At 43.1% G+C, this 17,533-nt stretch overlaps 1 protein-coding gene across 6 annotated transcripts in view; it reads left to right on the forward strand.

Annotated features, from left to right (window-relative positions):
* The first annotated feature begins 12,074 nt into the window (after positions 1-12,074).
* Positions 12,075-17,533, forward strand: part of CELF6 (CUGBP Elav-like family member 6) — a 30,025-nt gene continuing 24,566 nt past the window's right edge. For all 6 annotated transcript variants that reach the window (XM_032342534.1, XM_032342536.1, XM_032342537.1 and 3 more), the window contains exons 1-2: positions 12,075-12,639; positions 16,388-16,470. In XM_032342534.1, coding sequence (XP_032198425.1) covers positions 12,378-12,639; positions 16,388-16,470 — 345 coding nt within the window. In that variant the 5' untranslated portion in view covers positions 12,075-12,377. The remainder of the gene's footprint in view (positions 12,640-16,387; positions 16,471-17,533) is intronic.

Here is a 17,533-nt window from a genome sequence, read left to right on the forward strand (position 1 = left end):
AATCATTAGGGAAATGGAAATTAAAACTATAATGAAATATCACTATGTGCCTATTAGAATGGCTAACATTTAAAAGACTGACTATAAAAACTGTTGTCAAGAATGTGAAAGAACATGAATTCTCATACACTAAGAATGTGAAATGTAAGAACCACCTTAGAAAACAGTTCGGCATCTTCTTAAAAAGCTAACCATAGGGGCGCCTGGGTAGCTCAGTGGGTTAAAGCCTCTGCCTTCAGCTCAGGTCATGATCCCAGGGTCCTGGGATCGAGCCCCACATCAGGTTCTCTGCTCAGCAGGGACCCTGCTTCCCCCCCTCTCTCTCTGCCTGCTTCTCTGCCTACTTGTGATGTCTGTCTGTCAAATAAATAAATAAAATCTTTAGGAAAAAAAAAAACAGCTAACCATTTACCTGTGATGTGATCCAGCCATTCTACTCCTTGGTATTGACTTAAGAGAAAAATAAATATATGCCTATAAGGAGACTTATACATGAGTGTTCATAGCAGCTTAGCTTTAAATAGCCCCAAACTGTAAATAACTCAAATGTCTATCAAAAGGTGAATGGATAAACAAATAATGGTATGTAAGGTTACTCAGCAATAAAAAGGAGTGAACTATCAATGCACACAACAACATGGATGATTCTAAAAATAATTTGCTAAGTAAAGAGTCAGAAAAAAAGTACACACTGTATGACTCCATTTATATAAAACTATAGAAAGCACAAACAAATATATACTGGCAAAAAAAATGTATCAGTGATTGCTTGAGGATCAGATAGGCAGGAAGGAGCAGAAGGGAGAAATAGGAGCACAACTAAACCTTTGAATGTGATGATCTGTTCACTATCTTGATCATGGTGATTTCACAGGTTCATATGTCAACATTTATCAAATAGTATATTCTAGGGGCTCCTGGTTGACTCAGTTGGTAGACCAACTTTGATCTTGGGATTGTAAATTTGAACTCCACATTGGATGTAGAGATTACTTAAATGAAATATTTTAAAAGTTATATATTCTAAATATGTGCATTTTATTGTATTCAATCAAACCTCAATAAAGCTATTTTAAAACAAGCTATCACACAGTAATCCCCCAAAATACTAGTATTTAGGGATGAATCTATGCCTATCACAACCAACATGTATTCAGTATCTATGTAGGAAAAAACAAGGGAAGGCAATGAGGGGTGTAATATTCTTTAGAATAGTAAGCAACTGGTAAGTACAATCTGAGAATCACTCCAAAACTGGGAGGAAGTCATGGAGACTCAATTTGCAGCCAAATCCAAAGAATATTCAGTAATTTCTGGAGAGGTTGAAGTGGTCTGAGTGTTCATAATGTCTTGATACTAACAAATCAAAACTTCCTTCCAGGACAAAGCCAAACTGAGGAGAAACTGATGGGAGTAGAATCCAAATAGAGCTGGGCAGGAGCTATAAGGGCAAAAGACAGAGAAGGCCCTGATGATCTCAGAAGTCAGAGGCCATATTTTCATTATTTCATTAAGGAAAAATAAAGAAAACTCTATAGCCTTGAAGCTAAAATACCTATTCTTCCCATTGTTCCTTGTAATCAGGAAAACTCATTGCACTCAAACATGAGCAGCTGAAACTGATCTCAGCTGAATCCCATACATAGTCATCATAAAAAGAAAAGAATACCATAATGTTCCCATGACAATGAAAGCATGGAAGAAGGATTTACCCAGAAAGAAAAGAAGAAGAAAACCATTAAGAAAATGAAAAAAGCTATTAAAAATCAGTATAAGAATTTGAAAATTTCAGGAATGTGATAAAAGAAAAAAAATAAGATTTTTTAGAAGTCAGTTTATAGAACTCAGGAAAAAGAAAAAACTAAAAGTTATTTCTGAAATGAAAACTAAATGAGAAGGAACCCAAGAGAAAATGACAATGCATAAAATTTTCAGTCATATAAGTTTAAATGAAAAACTTTTTTTTAAAAGAAGAAAGAAATAAAAACGGATTTTAGAGAAAGTGATAGAAAAAGAACACAGTCAAAGAAGATCTAACATATGTATGATAGGATTTACTAAAAAGGGAAAACAAAGCAATGGAACAGAATACTAAAGCTATACTTTAATAATATTTTTCTCATATAAAAAGGCTTCAAACTACAGGTTGAAGAGACACACATGTACCTGAAAGAACAAACTCGGATTGGCCAACACAGAAGAAATGATAGCACACATCTGCAGTGCCAGTGCTGGGCCCTTAACCAAAGATGGTCTCTGTATACCAGCCCTGTGTTGTTTACTCCTTCACACAGACTAAGACCTACTAGCCCAAAGCCCACTGGGAACATTTTTACACGTTGGATGATTTTACTTGTTTTTAACTTTTTTAAAAAGATTTTTTTAAATTTATTTGAGAGAGAGAGAAAGAGAGAGAGAGATCCTGAGCAGGGTGGAGGGATAGAGGAAGAAGCAGGCTCCCGGCTGAGCAGGGAGCCAGATGTGGGACAGGATCCTAGGAACCTGGGATCATGACCTGAGCGAAGGTAGATGCTTAACCAACTGAACCACCCAGACGCCCTTCACTGAATTCCTTTAAAGATCGTTCAAATAAGCATATTTTTAGCTACGTACAATCTGCCTGCTTTGTATAATGTTAACCTTAAAAACAAAATTGCCAGTTACTTACCAGTTTATGCGGGAATGACAGAATTGTGATTCAGGACAAGCAAACTACAGCAAGCCCACAGGCAAGTACAGAAAACAGGACAGGAATGCTGTTTTGTAGAAGAAAGGGGCAGTTCCGAGAGGGCTGTGGAGTAAAACTGGGAGTAAAATAAAAGCTTAGTGAAATAAAGCAGGAGTCTGAAGTAAAGTGGAATTTCATTGGCTGAGTTGCAGACAGTCTTTTATTTGCTGGGCTGTTCCCCAGAGAGGAGAAAAGCCTTTTTACCTCCTTCTTGGGTAATAAAGTAGTATTGACTTGAAAGGTATGTTTCTTCCAGCTGGATCTGCAATCTACTAGGAGCATGAGAGCTCCCCCTGCTGGTCTCCTGACTCCACTCTAAATTCGTTAATTTTCATAATGCCTGTGAAACTGAAGCTGACATTAAAAGCCATAAATATAAGATAAACCCCAGAGCTGTAAAGACCCCACACCACTGTTGAGCATCATGTAGACATGTAAACCCTCTCCTTGGTCTTCCTCCCCTCATTGGTTCTCTTGCTCTCCTCCCCTTCTGGGTAGTAGCCGCTGTTCAGGTGCCCTAGGAAGGTCTCCAGCTCTGAGAAACACCAACCCCCAAACCCCACCTTGCAGACCTTCAAAGCACCACACACATAAAACTCACTGTGTGCTACTGCCACACTGTGGTCACATCTTTTACACTGATCAACCTTGAAATCTTTCAAACTCATACAGGCCAGCATCCCTGATTATTAAGCGAACCAGGTCCTACAGAAACCCTATTGCATTCTCTGGGGTTTGTTTGGAGACATTGCCAATTGGGTTACAGAATCCTCCACCTGATTCTGAGGCTCCCTCCTTGGAGACAGCTGTCCTCTTCATCATAAAACCCTACTCAATGGTTATATTGCCTATAACTACATAATAGTAAGTACTTTTGGCCCATGGTTATTACCACAGCAGAAATAGATGGAGAACCAAGGCACAAAGCTCCTGGCTCAACTTGGGCCCTTGCTCCTTGTCATATCTGTTTCCTGATTCTCACTATTACTTTTCAGTGTCCACAGGTCAGTCACATTGATTTATGAACAGTGAGCTCTTATTAGAGTCTAGTCAATCTTAATGTTTTGGGGCACCTGAGTGGCTCATCAGGTTAAGTGTCTGCCTTCAGTTCAGGTCATGATCCCAGGGTCCTGGGATTGAGCCCTGCATTGGGCTCCCTGCTCAGCAGGGAGCCTGCTTCCCCCTCTCTTTGCCTACTGCTCTGCCTGCTTCTGATTTCTCTCTCTATCAAATAAATAAACAAAATATTTTTTAAAAAAATTTAAAAAGACATAATACTATTGCACACTTAAGAGATTACAGTACAATCTTTCTAAAAGAGATTTATTATATTTGACAGAGAGAGAACACAAGCAGAGAGAGTGGCAGGCAGAGGGAGAGGGAGAAGCAGGACTGTGGGATCATGACCTGAACGGAAGGCAGCCACTTAACTAACTGAGCCACCCAGGCACCCAAGAGATTATAGTATAGTCTTAAATAAAACTTTCACATGAACTGGGAAATAAAAAAAATTGTTTGGCTAACTTTATTGTGAGATTCACTTCATTGCAGTGGTCTAGAACTGAACCTACAATATTTCTGAAGTGTGCCTATTTAGGGTAAAATCAGCATAATAATGGGTATACCAGTAAAATCAGAGTAGTTCCAACTAGTTGCTTTAAAGAACCAACCCCTACCTTGTAGCAAGCAGTAAAGAGTAAAAATTTCAAAAAAGATGAACACAGAAATTAGTGAAATGAAAAATTACAACAGAATTGGTCAATAATACAAAAAGATTATTGTTTGGAAAATGCAAAAATTAGCCAACCATAATCAAGAGAAAAAAGAGGGGGACACCTGGGTAGCTTAGTCGGTTAAGTCGCTGCCTTTGGCTTGGGTCATGATCCCAGGGTGCTGAGATCGAGTTCTGCATTGGGCTCCTTTTCCAGCAGGGAGCCTGCTTCTCTTTCTGCCTCTGCCTGCCACTCTGCTTGCTTGTGCTCTCTCTCTCTCTCTCTGACAAATAAATAAATAAAATAATTTTTAAAAGAGAGAGAGAGGCACCTGTGTGGTTCAGTCAGCTAAGTAGTCCACTCCTGATCTCAGTTCAGGTCTTGATCTCAGAGTCATGAGTTCAAGCCCCATGTTAGGCTCCATGCTGGGTATGGAGCCTAGTTTAAAAAAAAAAATAGTGAGAGAGAGAAACTTTAAGAATGTAGAACAAGATATAGCTGCAGGAATAGAAGAAATGAAAAACTGAGAAAAAATTGGGTTAAATATTGTGCAAATACAATTAACACGGCAACACGAGTTTTTAAAGGAATTATTAATTACTAAAATTTACTCATGAAGAAGTATGAATGTATTTGTGTGGTACCAGATCTCTGAATGGAAGAGATGAACCAAACCAAAACACCAAGCCTTTTAAAAATCAGTTTTATGCTTTTTTCCCTAAAACACATTTTATTAGATTTTTCCAAGTCAGTGTGCCACAAAATTTTGTAAAGAAATATCTTAAAATCAGAATTCATTTTATAAAAATAGCTGAAAAGAAAATTAGTGAGCTGATCCAAAGTAATAGGTCTTAGGAAATTACTCAAAATGCATCAAAGAATGTCAAGTTTGTGGGAAGTTTTTAAAGAGATTAAAGTTTTTAAGAGTTAAGGAGAAAGAGAGTGAGACCATCTGACATATCTAATCAGATTTTATGAGGGAATGACTAGAAAGAATGGGATACTGCAGGTTTGTTTCCCTGGGAAGCTGCCTCTTAGACCAAGTTGAGCATTAAGGATGTTTATTAAGGAGTGCCATTGGAAAGAGAGAGAGAGAGAGGAAGCAGGAACAGATAGAGGGAGAAGATGAGCTGTGATTCAGGGCCAACGACAACTACAGATGACCCCATAGGAGCTCTGTTGGCCTTCAAAATTGTTCTCATTTGGGCTGAGATATGTAGGCTTTTATAATCCTCTGTTGATCAATCACTGGATGTGGACTGCCCTGGACCACAAAAATACCACAACCAAACATGACCTTGAGGCAATCTCTGAAGGTGCTGACAGCTGAAGGCTGCCTGCCCACAGCACTCTCAGGAACTATAACACCAGATTCTTCACCAAGGGGGAGGGAAGACAGCCTGGACAGCACATCATACCACTTGGGAGAAAGACACTAATTAAGAAAACAATGACTGAGGATTCTCTAAAATTGAAGAAAAATATAAATATGCTAATTTAGGAAACACAAGAAATCTCAAGCAATTTAAAGAAAAAGAATTATACACTTAAACACATTTTGAAAGTGAAGATTATAGAAAAAAAGAGAAAAGATCTTAAGAGCAGCCATAAAGAAAACCCAATTACCTGCAGAGAAATGATAAGTTGACTGTTAGTTGACTTCTCATGAGCAAAAATGGAAACCAAAGGATGGTGAAATCATATCTTCAAAATGTTGAGAAAAATAATCATATACGCACTAAGCTATCATTCAAGAAGTGGGCCAAAACACAAAATTTCCAGATAAGCATAGCAAAGTTTAGCACCAACAGACTCCTCACTAAAGGAAATTCTAAAGAAGTAATTTTGAAACTTGTTTTCGAGGACGCTGAAATCAACAGGGAAGCTGTGAAACACTATGCCTATGTAACACCACAGCAATTCTGATTCACGTAGTCTAGCCTATGGTTATAAGAATGTACCCCTTTTCCTCCCACCACCAAGATGGTGTCAGAGGAGGTCAAATGAGCAAGTAAGACTTTCATCCCCACCCAACATAACAAGCTCCTCTTCTCTGGGTTCAATGAAGATCACGTGGGACTCAACTCCCTCCTTGCTGGAATGGTGTCTAAGGGGCCTAGTTGGAAGTTCCTACTTCCAACCAGAAGTAATAAGACCACCTTCCCTCCTATTCAGGGTGATTTCAGCAGAGACCTAGGAGGAAACCTGAACTTACACCCCCATCTGTCAGTAACAAGGCTGTTTCATGATTAGTGTAGGTCAAAGGAAACCTGCTAAAAAAGAAATTGTAAATATTCAGAGTTTCATTAAAAAAAAAAAACAACAGAGTCTCATAATAGGAATCAACACTGAGATGAAATAGATATTGGAATTAACTGCCAGAGATTTAAAACAGCCATCATAAAATTATTCAAAAAGCAATTACAAACACTCTTGAAACAAATTTAAGAAAAGAAAATAGAAAGTCTCAGCAAAGAAATAGAAGATATTAATAAGAACCACAAGGAGAATTGAGAACTGAAAAAATACCACAACCAAATGAATAACTCATCAGATGGGCTCAACATCAGAATGCAGATAACAGAGGAAAGAATCAGTGAACTTGAAGACAGAATAGAAGTTACCCAATCAGGGACGCCTGGGTGGCTCAGTTGGTTAAGCAGCTGCCTTCGGCTCAGGTCATGATCCCGGTGTCCTGGGATCGAGTCCCACATCGGGCTCCTTGCTCTGCAGGGAGCCTGCTTCTCCCTCTGACTCTGCTTGCCACTCTGTCTGCCTGTGCTCACTCTCGCTCTCTCTGACAAATAAGAAAATAAAATCTTAAAAAAAAAAAAAAAGACTTGTTTGGGCGCCTAAGTGGCTCAGTGGGTTAACGCCTCTGCCTTCAGCTCAGGTTATGATCCCAGGCTGGGATCAAGTCCCGCATCAGGCTCTCTGCTCCGCAGGGAGCCTGCTTCCACTTCTCTCTCTGCCTGCCTCTCTGCCTACTTGCGATCTCTGTCAAATAAATAAATAAAATCTAGAAAAAAAAAAAGTTACCCAATCAGAACAACAGAGAGAAAACAGACTTAAAAAATTTAACAGAGCCTCAAGGACTTATGGGATTATAACAAAAGATGTAACATTCCTGTCATCATAATCCTTGAGAAGAAGGGGAAAGAGGAAGAGGTTGGTAAAAATACTTAAAGAGGGCACCTGGGTGGCTCAGTTGTTAAGTATCAGCCTTTGGCTCAGGTCATGATCTCAGAGTCCTGGGATGGAGCCCCACATTGGGCCTCCTGCTCAGCAGGAAGTCTGCTTCTCCCTCTCTCACTCTCCCTGCTTGTGTTCCCTCTCTTGCTATGTTTCACTCTGTCAAATAAATAAATAAAATCTATTAGAAAAATACTTGGGGCACCTGGGTAGCTTAGTGGGTTAGCCTCCGCCTTCAGGTCAGGTCATGATCCCCGGGTCCCGGGACGGAGCCCCGCATCGGGAATCTCTGCTCAGCAGGGAGCCTGCTTCCCTCTCTCTCTACTTGTGATCTCTGTCTGTCAAGTAAATAAATTCTTTTAAAAAATACTTAAAGGAATAATGGCTAATAATGATAAAAATTTAGCAAAAGACAAAAAATCTATAGACTAAAGAAGCAGAGCAGGAACACCTGGATGGCTCAGTTGGTTAAGCCCTGCCTTCTACTGGGGTTGTGATTCCAGGGTCCTGGGACTGAGTCTCGCATTGGGCTCTTTCTCAGCGGGGAGCCTGCTTTTTTCTCTGCCTCTGCCCGCTAGTGCTCTCTCTCTCTCTCTGACAAATAAAATCTTTACAAAAATAAATAAATAAAATAAAGAAGCAGAGCAAAGCCCAAACAGGATAAAGCCAAATAAATTCACATTATGACAGGGGTGCCTGGTTGTCTCAGTCAGTTAGGTGTCCCACTCTTGGTTTCAGTTCAGGTCATGATCTCAGAATTGTGAGATCAAGCCCTGTATTGGTTTCAGCACTTCACATGAAGCCTGCTTGAGATTCTCTTTCTCTCTCTGCTCCTATCTTCTCTCTCTCTTAAAAATAATAAAAAAAAAAGAGGGGTGCCTGGGTGGCTCAGTCATTAAGCATCTGCCTTTGGTTCAGGTCATGATCCCAGAGTCTTGGGATCAAGCCCCATATTGGGCTCCCCGCTCAGCAGGACTCCTACTTCTCCATCTCCCACTCCCCCTGCTTGTCTTCCCTTTCTTGTTGTCTCTCTCTCTGTGTCAAATAAATAAGTAAAATACTTTAAAAAAAGACACATCAGTCAAACTTCTGATAACTAAAGACAAAAATAACAATTGTCAAAGCAAGAAAAAAAATGACACCTTACCAATGGTGGTGGGGGTGGGGGAAACAATTTGAATGATAAAAGATTTCTCATCAGAAACTATGGATGCCACTTTTAAAAAGTGGTACAACATTTTTAAGTGCTGAAAGAAAAGAACTGTCAAACTAGAACTTTATATCTGCAAAAATTTCCTTCAGGAAAGAAGAAATCAAAACCTTTTCAGATGAAGGAAAACATAGAGAATTTGTCAGCAATCAACTATCTTAAAAGAATGGCTAAAGAAATTTTTAATATGTAAATGAAATGAAGAAAGAAGGAATCTTGGAGGGGCACCTGGGTGGTTCAGTTGTTAAGCATCTGCCTTTGGCTCAGGTCATGATCTCAGGGTCCTGGGATTGAGCTCCTCATCGGGCTCCTTGCTTCTCCCTCTCCCACTCCCTCTGCTCATATTCCCTCTCTCCTGTCTCTCTCTTTCTCTGTCACATAAATAAATAAAATCCTCTTTAAAAAAAAGAAGGAGGAGGAGGAATCTTGGCTTATCTGGAAGGAGGAAAGAACAGAAGTATCAGTGCATACAAGAAGCTTTACTGCTCCTTTCTGGTCTTCCAAATTGTTCTTGAATAACATTGTCTTATGTAGTTCTCAAAATATGGAGAGAACAGGGGTGCCTGAATGGCTCAGTCATTAACTGCCTGCCTTTGGCTCAGGTCATGATCCCAGGGTTCTGGGATCAAACCCCACATCAGGCTCCCTCCTGGGGAGGGGAAGCCTGGTTCTCCTTCTTACACTCTCCTTGCTTCTGTTCCCTCTCTTGCTGTGTCTTTCTCTGTCAAATAAATAAATAAAATATTTTTAAAAATGGAGAGAACATATTTAAGACACTTATAAATGAGGGAGTATAAAAGGAGTTAAAAGTAGTAAGTTTTCTGTACTTCACTCAAACTCATAAAATTTTAATACCAGTAACCTGTGATATTTATGTATGATATACCTAGAATAAGGAACAAGTAACCCTTAGGAAGGCAAAAGACAAAAGCGGGGGGAAAAAAAACAACTTAGGGCCCCTGGATGGTTCAGTCGGTTTAAGTGTCTGCCTTTGGCTCAGGTCATGATCCCTGGGTCCAGGGATTGAGTCTCATGTCAGGCTTTCTGTTCAGTGGAGATCCTGCTTTTCACTCTTCCTCTGCCCTGTCCCCCCAACCAACTTGTGCTTGCGCACTCTCTCTCTCTCGCTCTCGCTCTCCCTCTCACTCTCTATCTCAAATAAGATTAAAAAAAAAAAAAGAAAACGAACAAACAAAAAACTAAGTGGCAGATTTAAGCCTTAACATATGGATAATTACATTAAATGTAAATGGTCTAAATACAGCAATTAAAAGATGAAGATCAGCAGCTTGGATTTTTAAAATGACCCAATTATATGCTGTCTACAGAAAATTCTCTTCAAATATAACAATATAGGTAGATTGAAAATAAAAGTATGGAAAAAGATATGAAAAAATTAACCAGAATAAATCAGGAGTGGTTATACTAATATCAGATAAAGAAATAAAGCAAGAAATAAAGTAGATCTCAGAGCAAGATCTAGAAGAGAAAATGACATTACATGATGATCAAAGGGTCAATTCACCAAAAAGACATAACAATTTGAATTTATTTGAACCAATCAACAGAACTACAAAATATGTGAGGAAAAAGCTAATGGAACTGAAAGAAGAAATAGTTAAATTCACAAGTAATAGTTGATAAAAACAACTGCCCATAAAGTCAGCAAGGAAATAGATATATCATAAAGGAACACTCCACCCACCTACAGAATATACATCCTTTTCAAACACCAACAAATCATTTACTGAGTTCGATCAAGTCTGAGGATCACAAAACCTCAACAAATGTAAAAGAATTGAAATAATACAGATTATTTCTGACCAAAATGAACTCAAACTAGAAGTCAATTACAGAAAGATAACAGGAAAGTCTCCAAACACTTGGAAACTAAACAATACAGTTATAAATAATCCATGGGTCAAAAAGCAAGTTGCAAGGAAGTTAAAAAATACATCAAACTGAATAAAGGTGAAATGTTTTGGCAACACACTCCATAATTAGGTAATTAAAAGGGTAGCTTTTATTAAAAGTAAAAAAAAATTAAAAATCACAATTTCTGAAATTGAATGTTTCTCTAAGAATATTTTGTTAATTCCGATTGCCACTGCTGCTCTTTAACAGTTTCTTGGAGTGGTCAATCAGCAGAGGTTAGCAATTTTATTGAAAGAAAGCAAGAAAAAAGTTTTATGAAATAATTATAGAATTTATAAATTATTTATCCCTATTGGATTCTTCTGTTCAAACATCATTAGCCTATCAGATCATTCAGACATAAACAAGAGTAATAGGATTCCATCAGCTTTGATATTCTGCTAACTTTCAGCCATATAAAAAAACAGCTCTACACATAATTTTTTTAAACAGACGTGTTTTTGTGAAAATAAGAGGCGAACATATTCAACAAATTGTAACTTGATTTGTATCTTTTAAATATTTAGATACACTGTATGTGTATTCCCCTTTCTTTTCTTACCCCGTGCTCAGCGATTGTTAGAGCGGTCCTGTCCTCCTCAACTCTCAGAGCCACAGCTCCCTTCTCCAGAAAAGGAGGATAACATTTCTGAGCTTACGGAATTGGAATGAGCGAGGCAACTGAGCAAATATGGCTAATATAAGTTCCCTCACTCTCCTGAGGAAGAATCCGTGTCCAAGGAATGTTTTGGAGTTATGTTTTGTTTTATTCTTTTTTCCCTCTCATTAAGAATTTGTTTTAACTTTTATTTTGGGGGATGCAGGGCAGACGAACGTGCTTGAGGCGCGTGGCTAAGGAAGTGAAGGCACCGAAGAGAGATGTGTGATGGGGCGGGGTGGGATCGGCTCCGAGGAACTGGCTTTGGTAGTGGGAATGAAGAAGAGGAATCCCCATCCACCCCCGCAGGAAACGCTCCAGTGATTGGAAGTGTGTGTGGCTACGTGTGTGCCTCTGTGTGAGGAGGGGGCTCACTCCAACTCCCACAGACATCACCACGCATGACGAAGCTACTTCCCCTCACGCGGTCCAAGGCGCACACGCGCGATCCACAGCCACGCCCGCACACTCTCGACACACACAGGGCGTCCAAGGGTCCAGTTGCCATGGCGAACAGGAGCGCGTGAGCCCAGCCGCCCCTCCCGCCCCCAGCCGAGCCCGGTCAACTCCAGCTCTGATTGGTCGCTGCTTCCTCATTATGCAAATCATTTGCGTAGACTCGGCAGCCGGCTGCCTGACGTCACCAAGCACGGGGGCTGGGGCTCGGGGCTCGGCTCCGGGAGAGCTCGGGCGGGAGCCCGGATAGCGCCGCGCGGGGACCTCAACCCAGACCCCAGCGTCCCGCCGCCTCTGCCCCGTCCTGCCCCGCCCCCTGCCCCGCCCCTTTCCAGCCCGCCCCACCCCCTCTACGCCCCTCCACCCGGACCCGCCCCCAGTGCAGCCCCCCGCCCCCGCTACCCGGACCCCGCCCCCTCCCCCCTGGCCCTCATCACCGGTCCAGGGAGGGGACGGCGGGACAGGCGGGACTAGTGGGACCGGCGGGAGGGCGGACCGGGCGGGGATATGGCCGCGGCGCCCGGAGGGTCTGCACCGCCCGCCGGCCCCGGCCCGCGCCTAGGTTTCAGCACCGCGGACAGCGGCGTCGGCATGAGCGGGCTAAACCCCGGTCCTGCCGTGCCCATGAAGGACCACGACGCCATCAAGCTCTTCGTGGGGCAGATCCCGCGGGGCTTGGACGAGCAGGACCTCAAGCCGCTGTTCGAGGAATTCGGCCGCATCTACGAGCTGACGGTGCTGAAGGACCGGCTCACCGGCCTCCACAAAGGTGCGCGGGGTCAGCCCAGCCCAGCCCAGCCCAGCCCAGCCCTGCCCCAATCCGATTAGAGTGGGCCCGGCCCAAACCCCAGCCTCAACCGCAGCCCCAACCTTAGATCTACCTAGAGTCAGTCCAACACCAATCCAATACCAGTCCCACTTCAGCCCAGTCTCCTCTCCAGATCACAGAACCCCCAACCTGGAATTTTCTTTCTGATATCCTCCCACTGATCATCATTCTGATCCCCTGACATGTTCTCCACTCTAACCTCTAACTCCCTGGCTTTCACCTCTCACATCCCAACAATCCCGACCTTTCAGTTGGACCTTTCTCCACCCCTCTCATCAGACATTCCAAATCCTGGAATTCGGAAAGTTATTTGACCTTTGATATCCTCAATCTCCCAAACCCTGGACCCAATCATTTCTGGCCTCCTCCCCCAATCTGGTATCACCCCATTCAGGCCTAACCGCCTGCACATATATCTTGGACTTGTACCCCTCATTCTGGCCTCTAAGCTCAGCCAACCCCCACAGAGCCTTCCTTTGAGGCAGATTGCTACTACCCCCCTCCCCAAACCCAAGGTCCTTCCTTCTTCAGAATCCAGGCCTGGTTAACTCACAAAATCCAATTCCCCACAAGGAGGCTCTCAGCTCCAAATTCCACCCTTATGTTGGACAATAACCCAATCTCTCCACCCCCCTGCCAGAATGCCAATACTCTGCCTCTTCTGACTTGATTCCAGAACCCTGACCTCAGCTGGGAAAAACTACCACCTTGTGCCCCCTTGTTACATGTTCCCTGTCAGCTGAACCCACCCTTCTTTTATCCTCTAATCTCCCCCACTAGGTACCTCATCTTTACCCCTCCCCAATCCTCTTTATAGCCTCCTGCTCTCCATCTTTCACAGGCTGGTCCTGGAGCAAAGCCTGTGGACCAGAGCTTCAGGGTGGGTCAGGTTGAAGAGGCAGAAGGGACTTTTTTCTCCCCTGCCCTTGCTAGAGAGACAGGCACCACAGTCCTGTCCAGCCACACCCCTTTCTTCCTGTAGAGAGAGGGAGGAGGCTTGTTTACATGCAGAAAAGTCTGTCCAGGCTGGGCTGGAGTAAGAGAGCTGGAGTCACATGTCATACAGGGGCAGGGGAAGGAAATTATTTAAGGAGAAACACTTCTACCTCTCTCCACGTTCATCACACTTCAGTTTCAGGATTTGAGAGGGAAGGGTCACCAACTATCCTCCATGATTTTCCTAGGAGAAAAGTGGTGGGCCCTGGATACCAGCTAAAGATACTTTCCTAAGGGCTGAGAGCTGGAATGAGGCTGCCACCTCTTTTCAACTGGGAGGTTTTGGAACGTCCTTAGGCACACTTACACAGGGGCTTCACAAAAATGCTCACAGAAGATCTGGGACCAGCAAGGGAGCAATGTGTCTTTGACACTTTGGGGTGGGGTTACATTAAAAGGGGCATGAAAGAATAAGACTATGCCACCCAGATTCCTTCTAATGCTGTCCAACTGCCTGGCTGTCCATCCATCCATAGCAATTCATCTTCTTATTTTCTAGACATTTATTTCAGTGTGTAAGCACAAGCTAATCTTTCTGGGCCATCTGTACAATAAGGGAAGTGTATAAGATACCTTTAGTTATCACTCTTCTCATTCAAATACCATCAGAGTCTCTGAATTGTTCTCTCATCCTTTTTCTCCCTCTCCATTTAGCTCTAATTCTTCCCGTTTCTTATTTTCGTGTGTCTCTCCCTCAAGTCATGCTTCTCTGTCTTTTCATCCCTCCTTTTTCCACCCCCTATCCCAGGTAGTCCACAGGGGGCTCCTTTGGGCAGCAATTGGGCCCCTGAGCCTTTCAGACAGGGCCCCAGCCCTGCCCAGTTCTGACGTCAGCTGATATGGCTGAGTGGCAGAAGACGGAGCAGAGATGTAAGCAAATCAGGTGTTTAGTGATATATCCCCAAACCAACCCGAAGTTCTCCAAGGCAGGGTTGCCTTGCAGCATGATTGGGGAAGGTCTCCAAGTCAACATCTTCCCTCCTTTCTCCCCAGCAACAGCGACATCCAAAAGCCAGAGTGACTCATTTTCCTTCTGATGACTGGGTACTGAGGGAGGCAGTCACAGGGCTTTGAAAACAACGTCAGCCTAAGAGTTAGGAGATTCGAAACCCTATTCTGCCACTGACAAACTCTCTGGGTTCAGTTTCCCTATCGATACAGTAAAAGTTTGTCTCAGGTGTTCTCTAAGGTCTCTAATTAAACGAATAGCAGATAGTCACCCACCTTAAGGGTGCAGCCACATAGAAGACATCAGAGAAAATGTTCCCATTTGCCTTCCTAGTCTGCTGAGGTCTAAGTGGAAAACTTCACGAAGCTCCTAATGGCTTCTCACATCCACCTTCTCTTCCTTCAGCCTTTCTCCTTCCTACACTCAGAAGGCTCTTTTTGAAAACATAGATCTTATCATGTCAGATCCCCACTTCAAATCCTTCAGTGGCTCTTCATTGTTCTTAGAGAAAAGTTCAAAATCCAGACTGAGGCCTACAAGGTTATAGGTGACCTGATCCCTACCCACCTCACCGTCCACTCTGCCTCCTTTCACCAATCTCCAACCATACTAGTCTTCCATCCATTTCCCCAAGACACCAAATTCTTGCCTCAGTCTTCATATGTGCTATTTCCTCAGCCTGAAATAATCACCACCCTTCTTGTCACTTTGTTAAGCCCTGTTTGTTATTGAGGATTCAGTGTGTTCTTTGAAGCATTCCTCAACCCTTTGGACTCAAATTACATTCCTCTCATGATTCTTTACATGACCCCCATGAGAATAGGGAATGTGTCTGCCTTGTTACCACTTCATCCCCAAGCCCGTATAATGCCCCACCATAACAAGTCAGTACTCAACAAATATTTTTTGAATGCGTGAATGCTCAGTGACTACTGGAAAGGAAGAGATCCCTGCCTCAGTGCTTCCTAGCAGGCTACAGTTTCTGAGGCTGAACCTAAAGGGGAGTAGGACTAATCCTTGGACTCAACCCAGTCTCTGTCCCATAACTACTGGTTCTTTCAGAGAAGTAAGATTTGGGGCACAATAACCCTTTAACAGGCCCTATCTTGAAGTACTGGGAGAGCTGACAGATCAAGCTTCTTCGGTAGGATTGGAGGTCCCTGAAAGCTCCTCTCTGCAGAAAGTCCTTAAATCAGCCCCATCTTGCAAGCCTCAAATTAACCCATTCCACAGCTTCAAACTTGGAGGAGGGAGGCATTAAGAAGAAGTTGTGATATCTTGGGTTTGACTCCCAACCCTCCTCCTCCTTTTTGCCTCCTCCCATCTGAAACTGAGTTGGGAAGGAATTGAGGCTGATTCTGGGAGACTCTGTGAGTATAAATACGAAAAGGAAGGGAGAGGCTGGGGTTAAAGCTGAAGGAAAAGCCGCTTAGGGAGGTTTAACCCCAACCGGACTTATGGCTGGAGTGGGGAGGGGAACTGTGGGATTGTATGAGCATGTGGCTGGATGTGGGTACACATGTTCCCTAGGCAAGAAACCAGGAGCCAATGAGAGGGAGCCAGAGTCTGGGACTCAGATACATGAAGGCCCTCCATTCAGAGAAGGCGGGAGGCAGAGAAGGCTTCTCAGAGCAGTGCCTTGTGAAAGGAGAGTGGCCTTAAGTTTGTCACTTAATGGGGTCTTTCCACAAAGAGTATTTGGGGGTTTCAGGAAACCCCCTGAGCCAGCCTCTTCCTCTCCAGGCTGTGCCTTCCTCACCTACTGCGCCCGGGACTCTGCTCTCAAGGCCCAGAGTGCACTGCACGAGCAGAAGACCCTGCCAGGGGTAAGTCCACCAGGGTTGGGGGGTGGGGATCACCTCAGGCTGGGGACATGCCTTATGTGCATGCCAAATTAGCATGTAGGGGCTGGGCTGGGACCAGGAACTAGAAGCAGAGTCACCTGTCTAGATGTTAGCTTACCCGTGCCCCAAACAGCTATAGGTTCTTTGGTATATTTAGTCTTCTGGCTCAAAGAAATGAGCTTAACACTTGGGCCAAATATTCCACCTTACCTTTTCAGAGAAGCACAAGTATTGTGCGCTATGCCAGAATTTGCCAGCCTTGGCTAAAGTCATGGCTTAATGTGTCATTTGTCCCTGGTGTGAGAATATATGCAGATACATGAGGTAGGCTGGTATCCTACTTTTTTCCAGTTCTATAGCACTTCCCTTTGTCCTCTTCCTGTAATTTTTTTTTTTTTTGGTGCCTTGACTCACCAAGATTGCTTTCCTTCTTTTCCCCCAAACACTTGGTTAAAGCTAAGAGGACCTGATTATATGTGCGCAGTTAAACCATTATATATCAGTGGCACCTCATATGGCATTAGCTAATGGCTAATCACTGGACAAAAAGCAAAGTGGGACCTACAGACCATGTGGCAGGAAGAGAATGGTGATTGTTAAGAACTAGTGTGGGTTCACCAAAAGCAAATCATACAACAGAACCTCATTTTCCCTTGTCAAAGGAGTGATGGATCTACAACAAAAGCACTATTCAAATGCCCTGGGCAGGCCAAGCCTGGGACTATTTCCAGTTCTAAGCTTCAGACTTAAGAGGATCATTAGCCTATCAGAAAGAGACCAGGATGGGATGGGGACATAAACTATGTCATGGATGGTGATTTGAAGAAATTGGAGCTATTTGGCTGGAGAAGATAGGGTTTAATGGGGGCTTTCATAGGGAGGCATCACTACATAATGATTAAGGATACTACTTTCTGAGTCTCGCAGACCTAGATTGAATCCCAGATTTGTCATTTAAGTTCTGTGTCTCCAGATACATTATTTAGACTCATGAGCTTTGGTTTCTGCATCTGTAAGGAGTGGGTTATACTAACACTTAACTCAC

Source organism: Mustela erminea, chromosome 5 (genome assembly GCF_009829155.1).
Source record: "Mustela erminea isolate mMusErm1 chromosome 5, mMusErm1.Pri, whole genome shotgun sequence".
Lineage (NCBI taxonomy): Eukaryota > Metazoa > Chordata > Mammalia > Carnivora > Mustelidae > Mustela > Mustela erminea.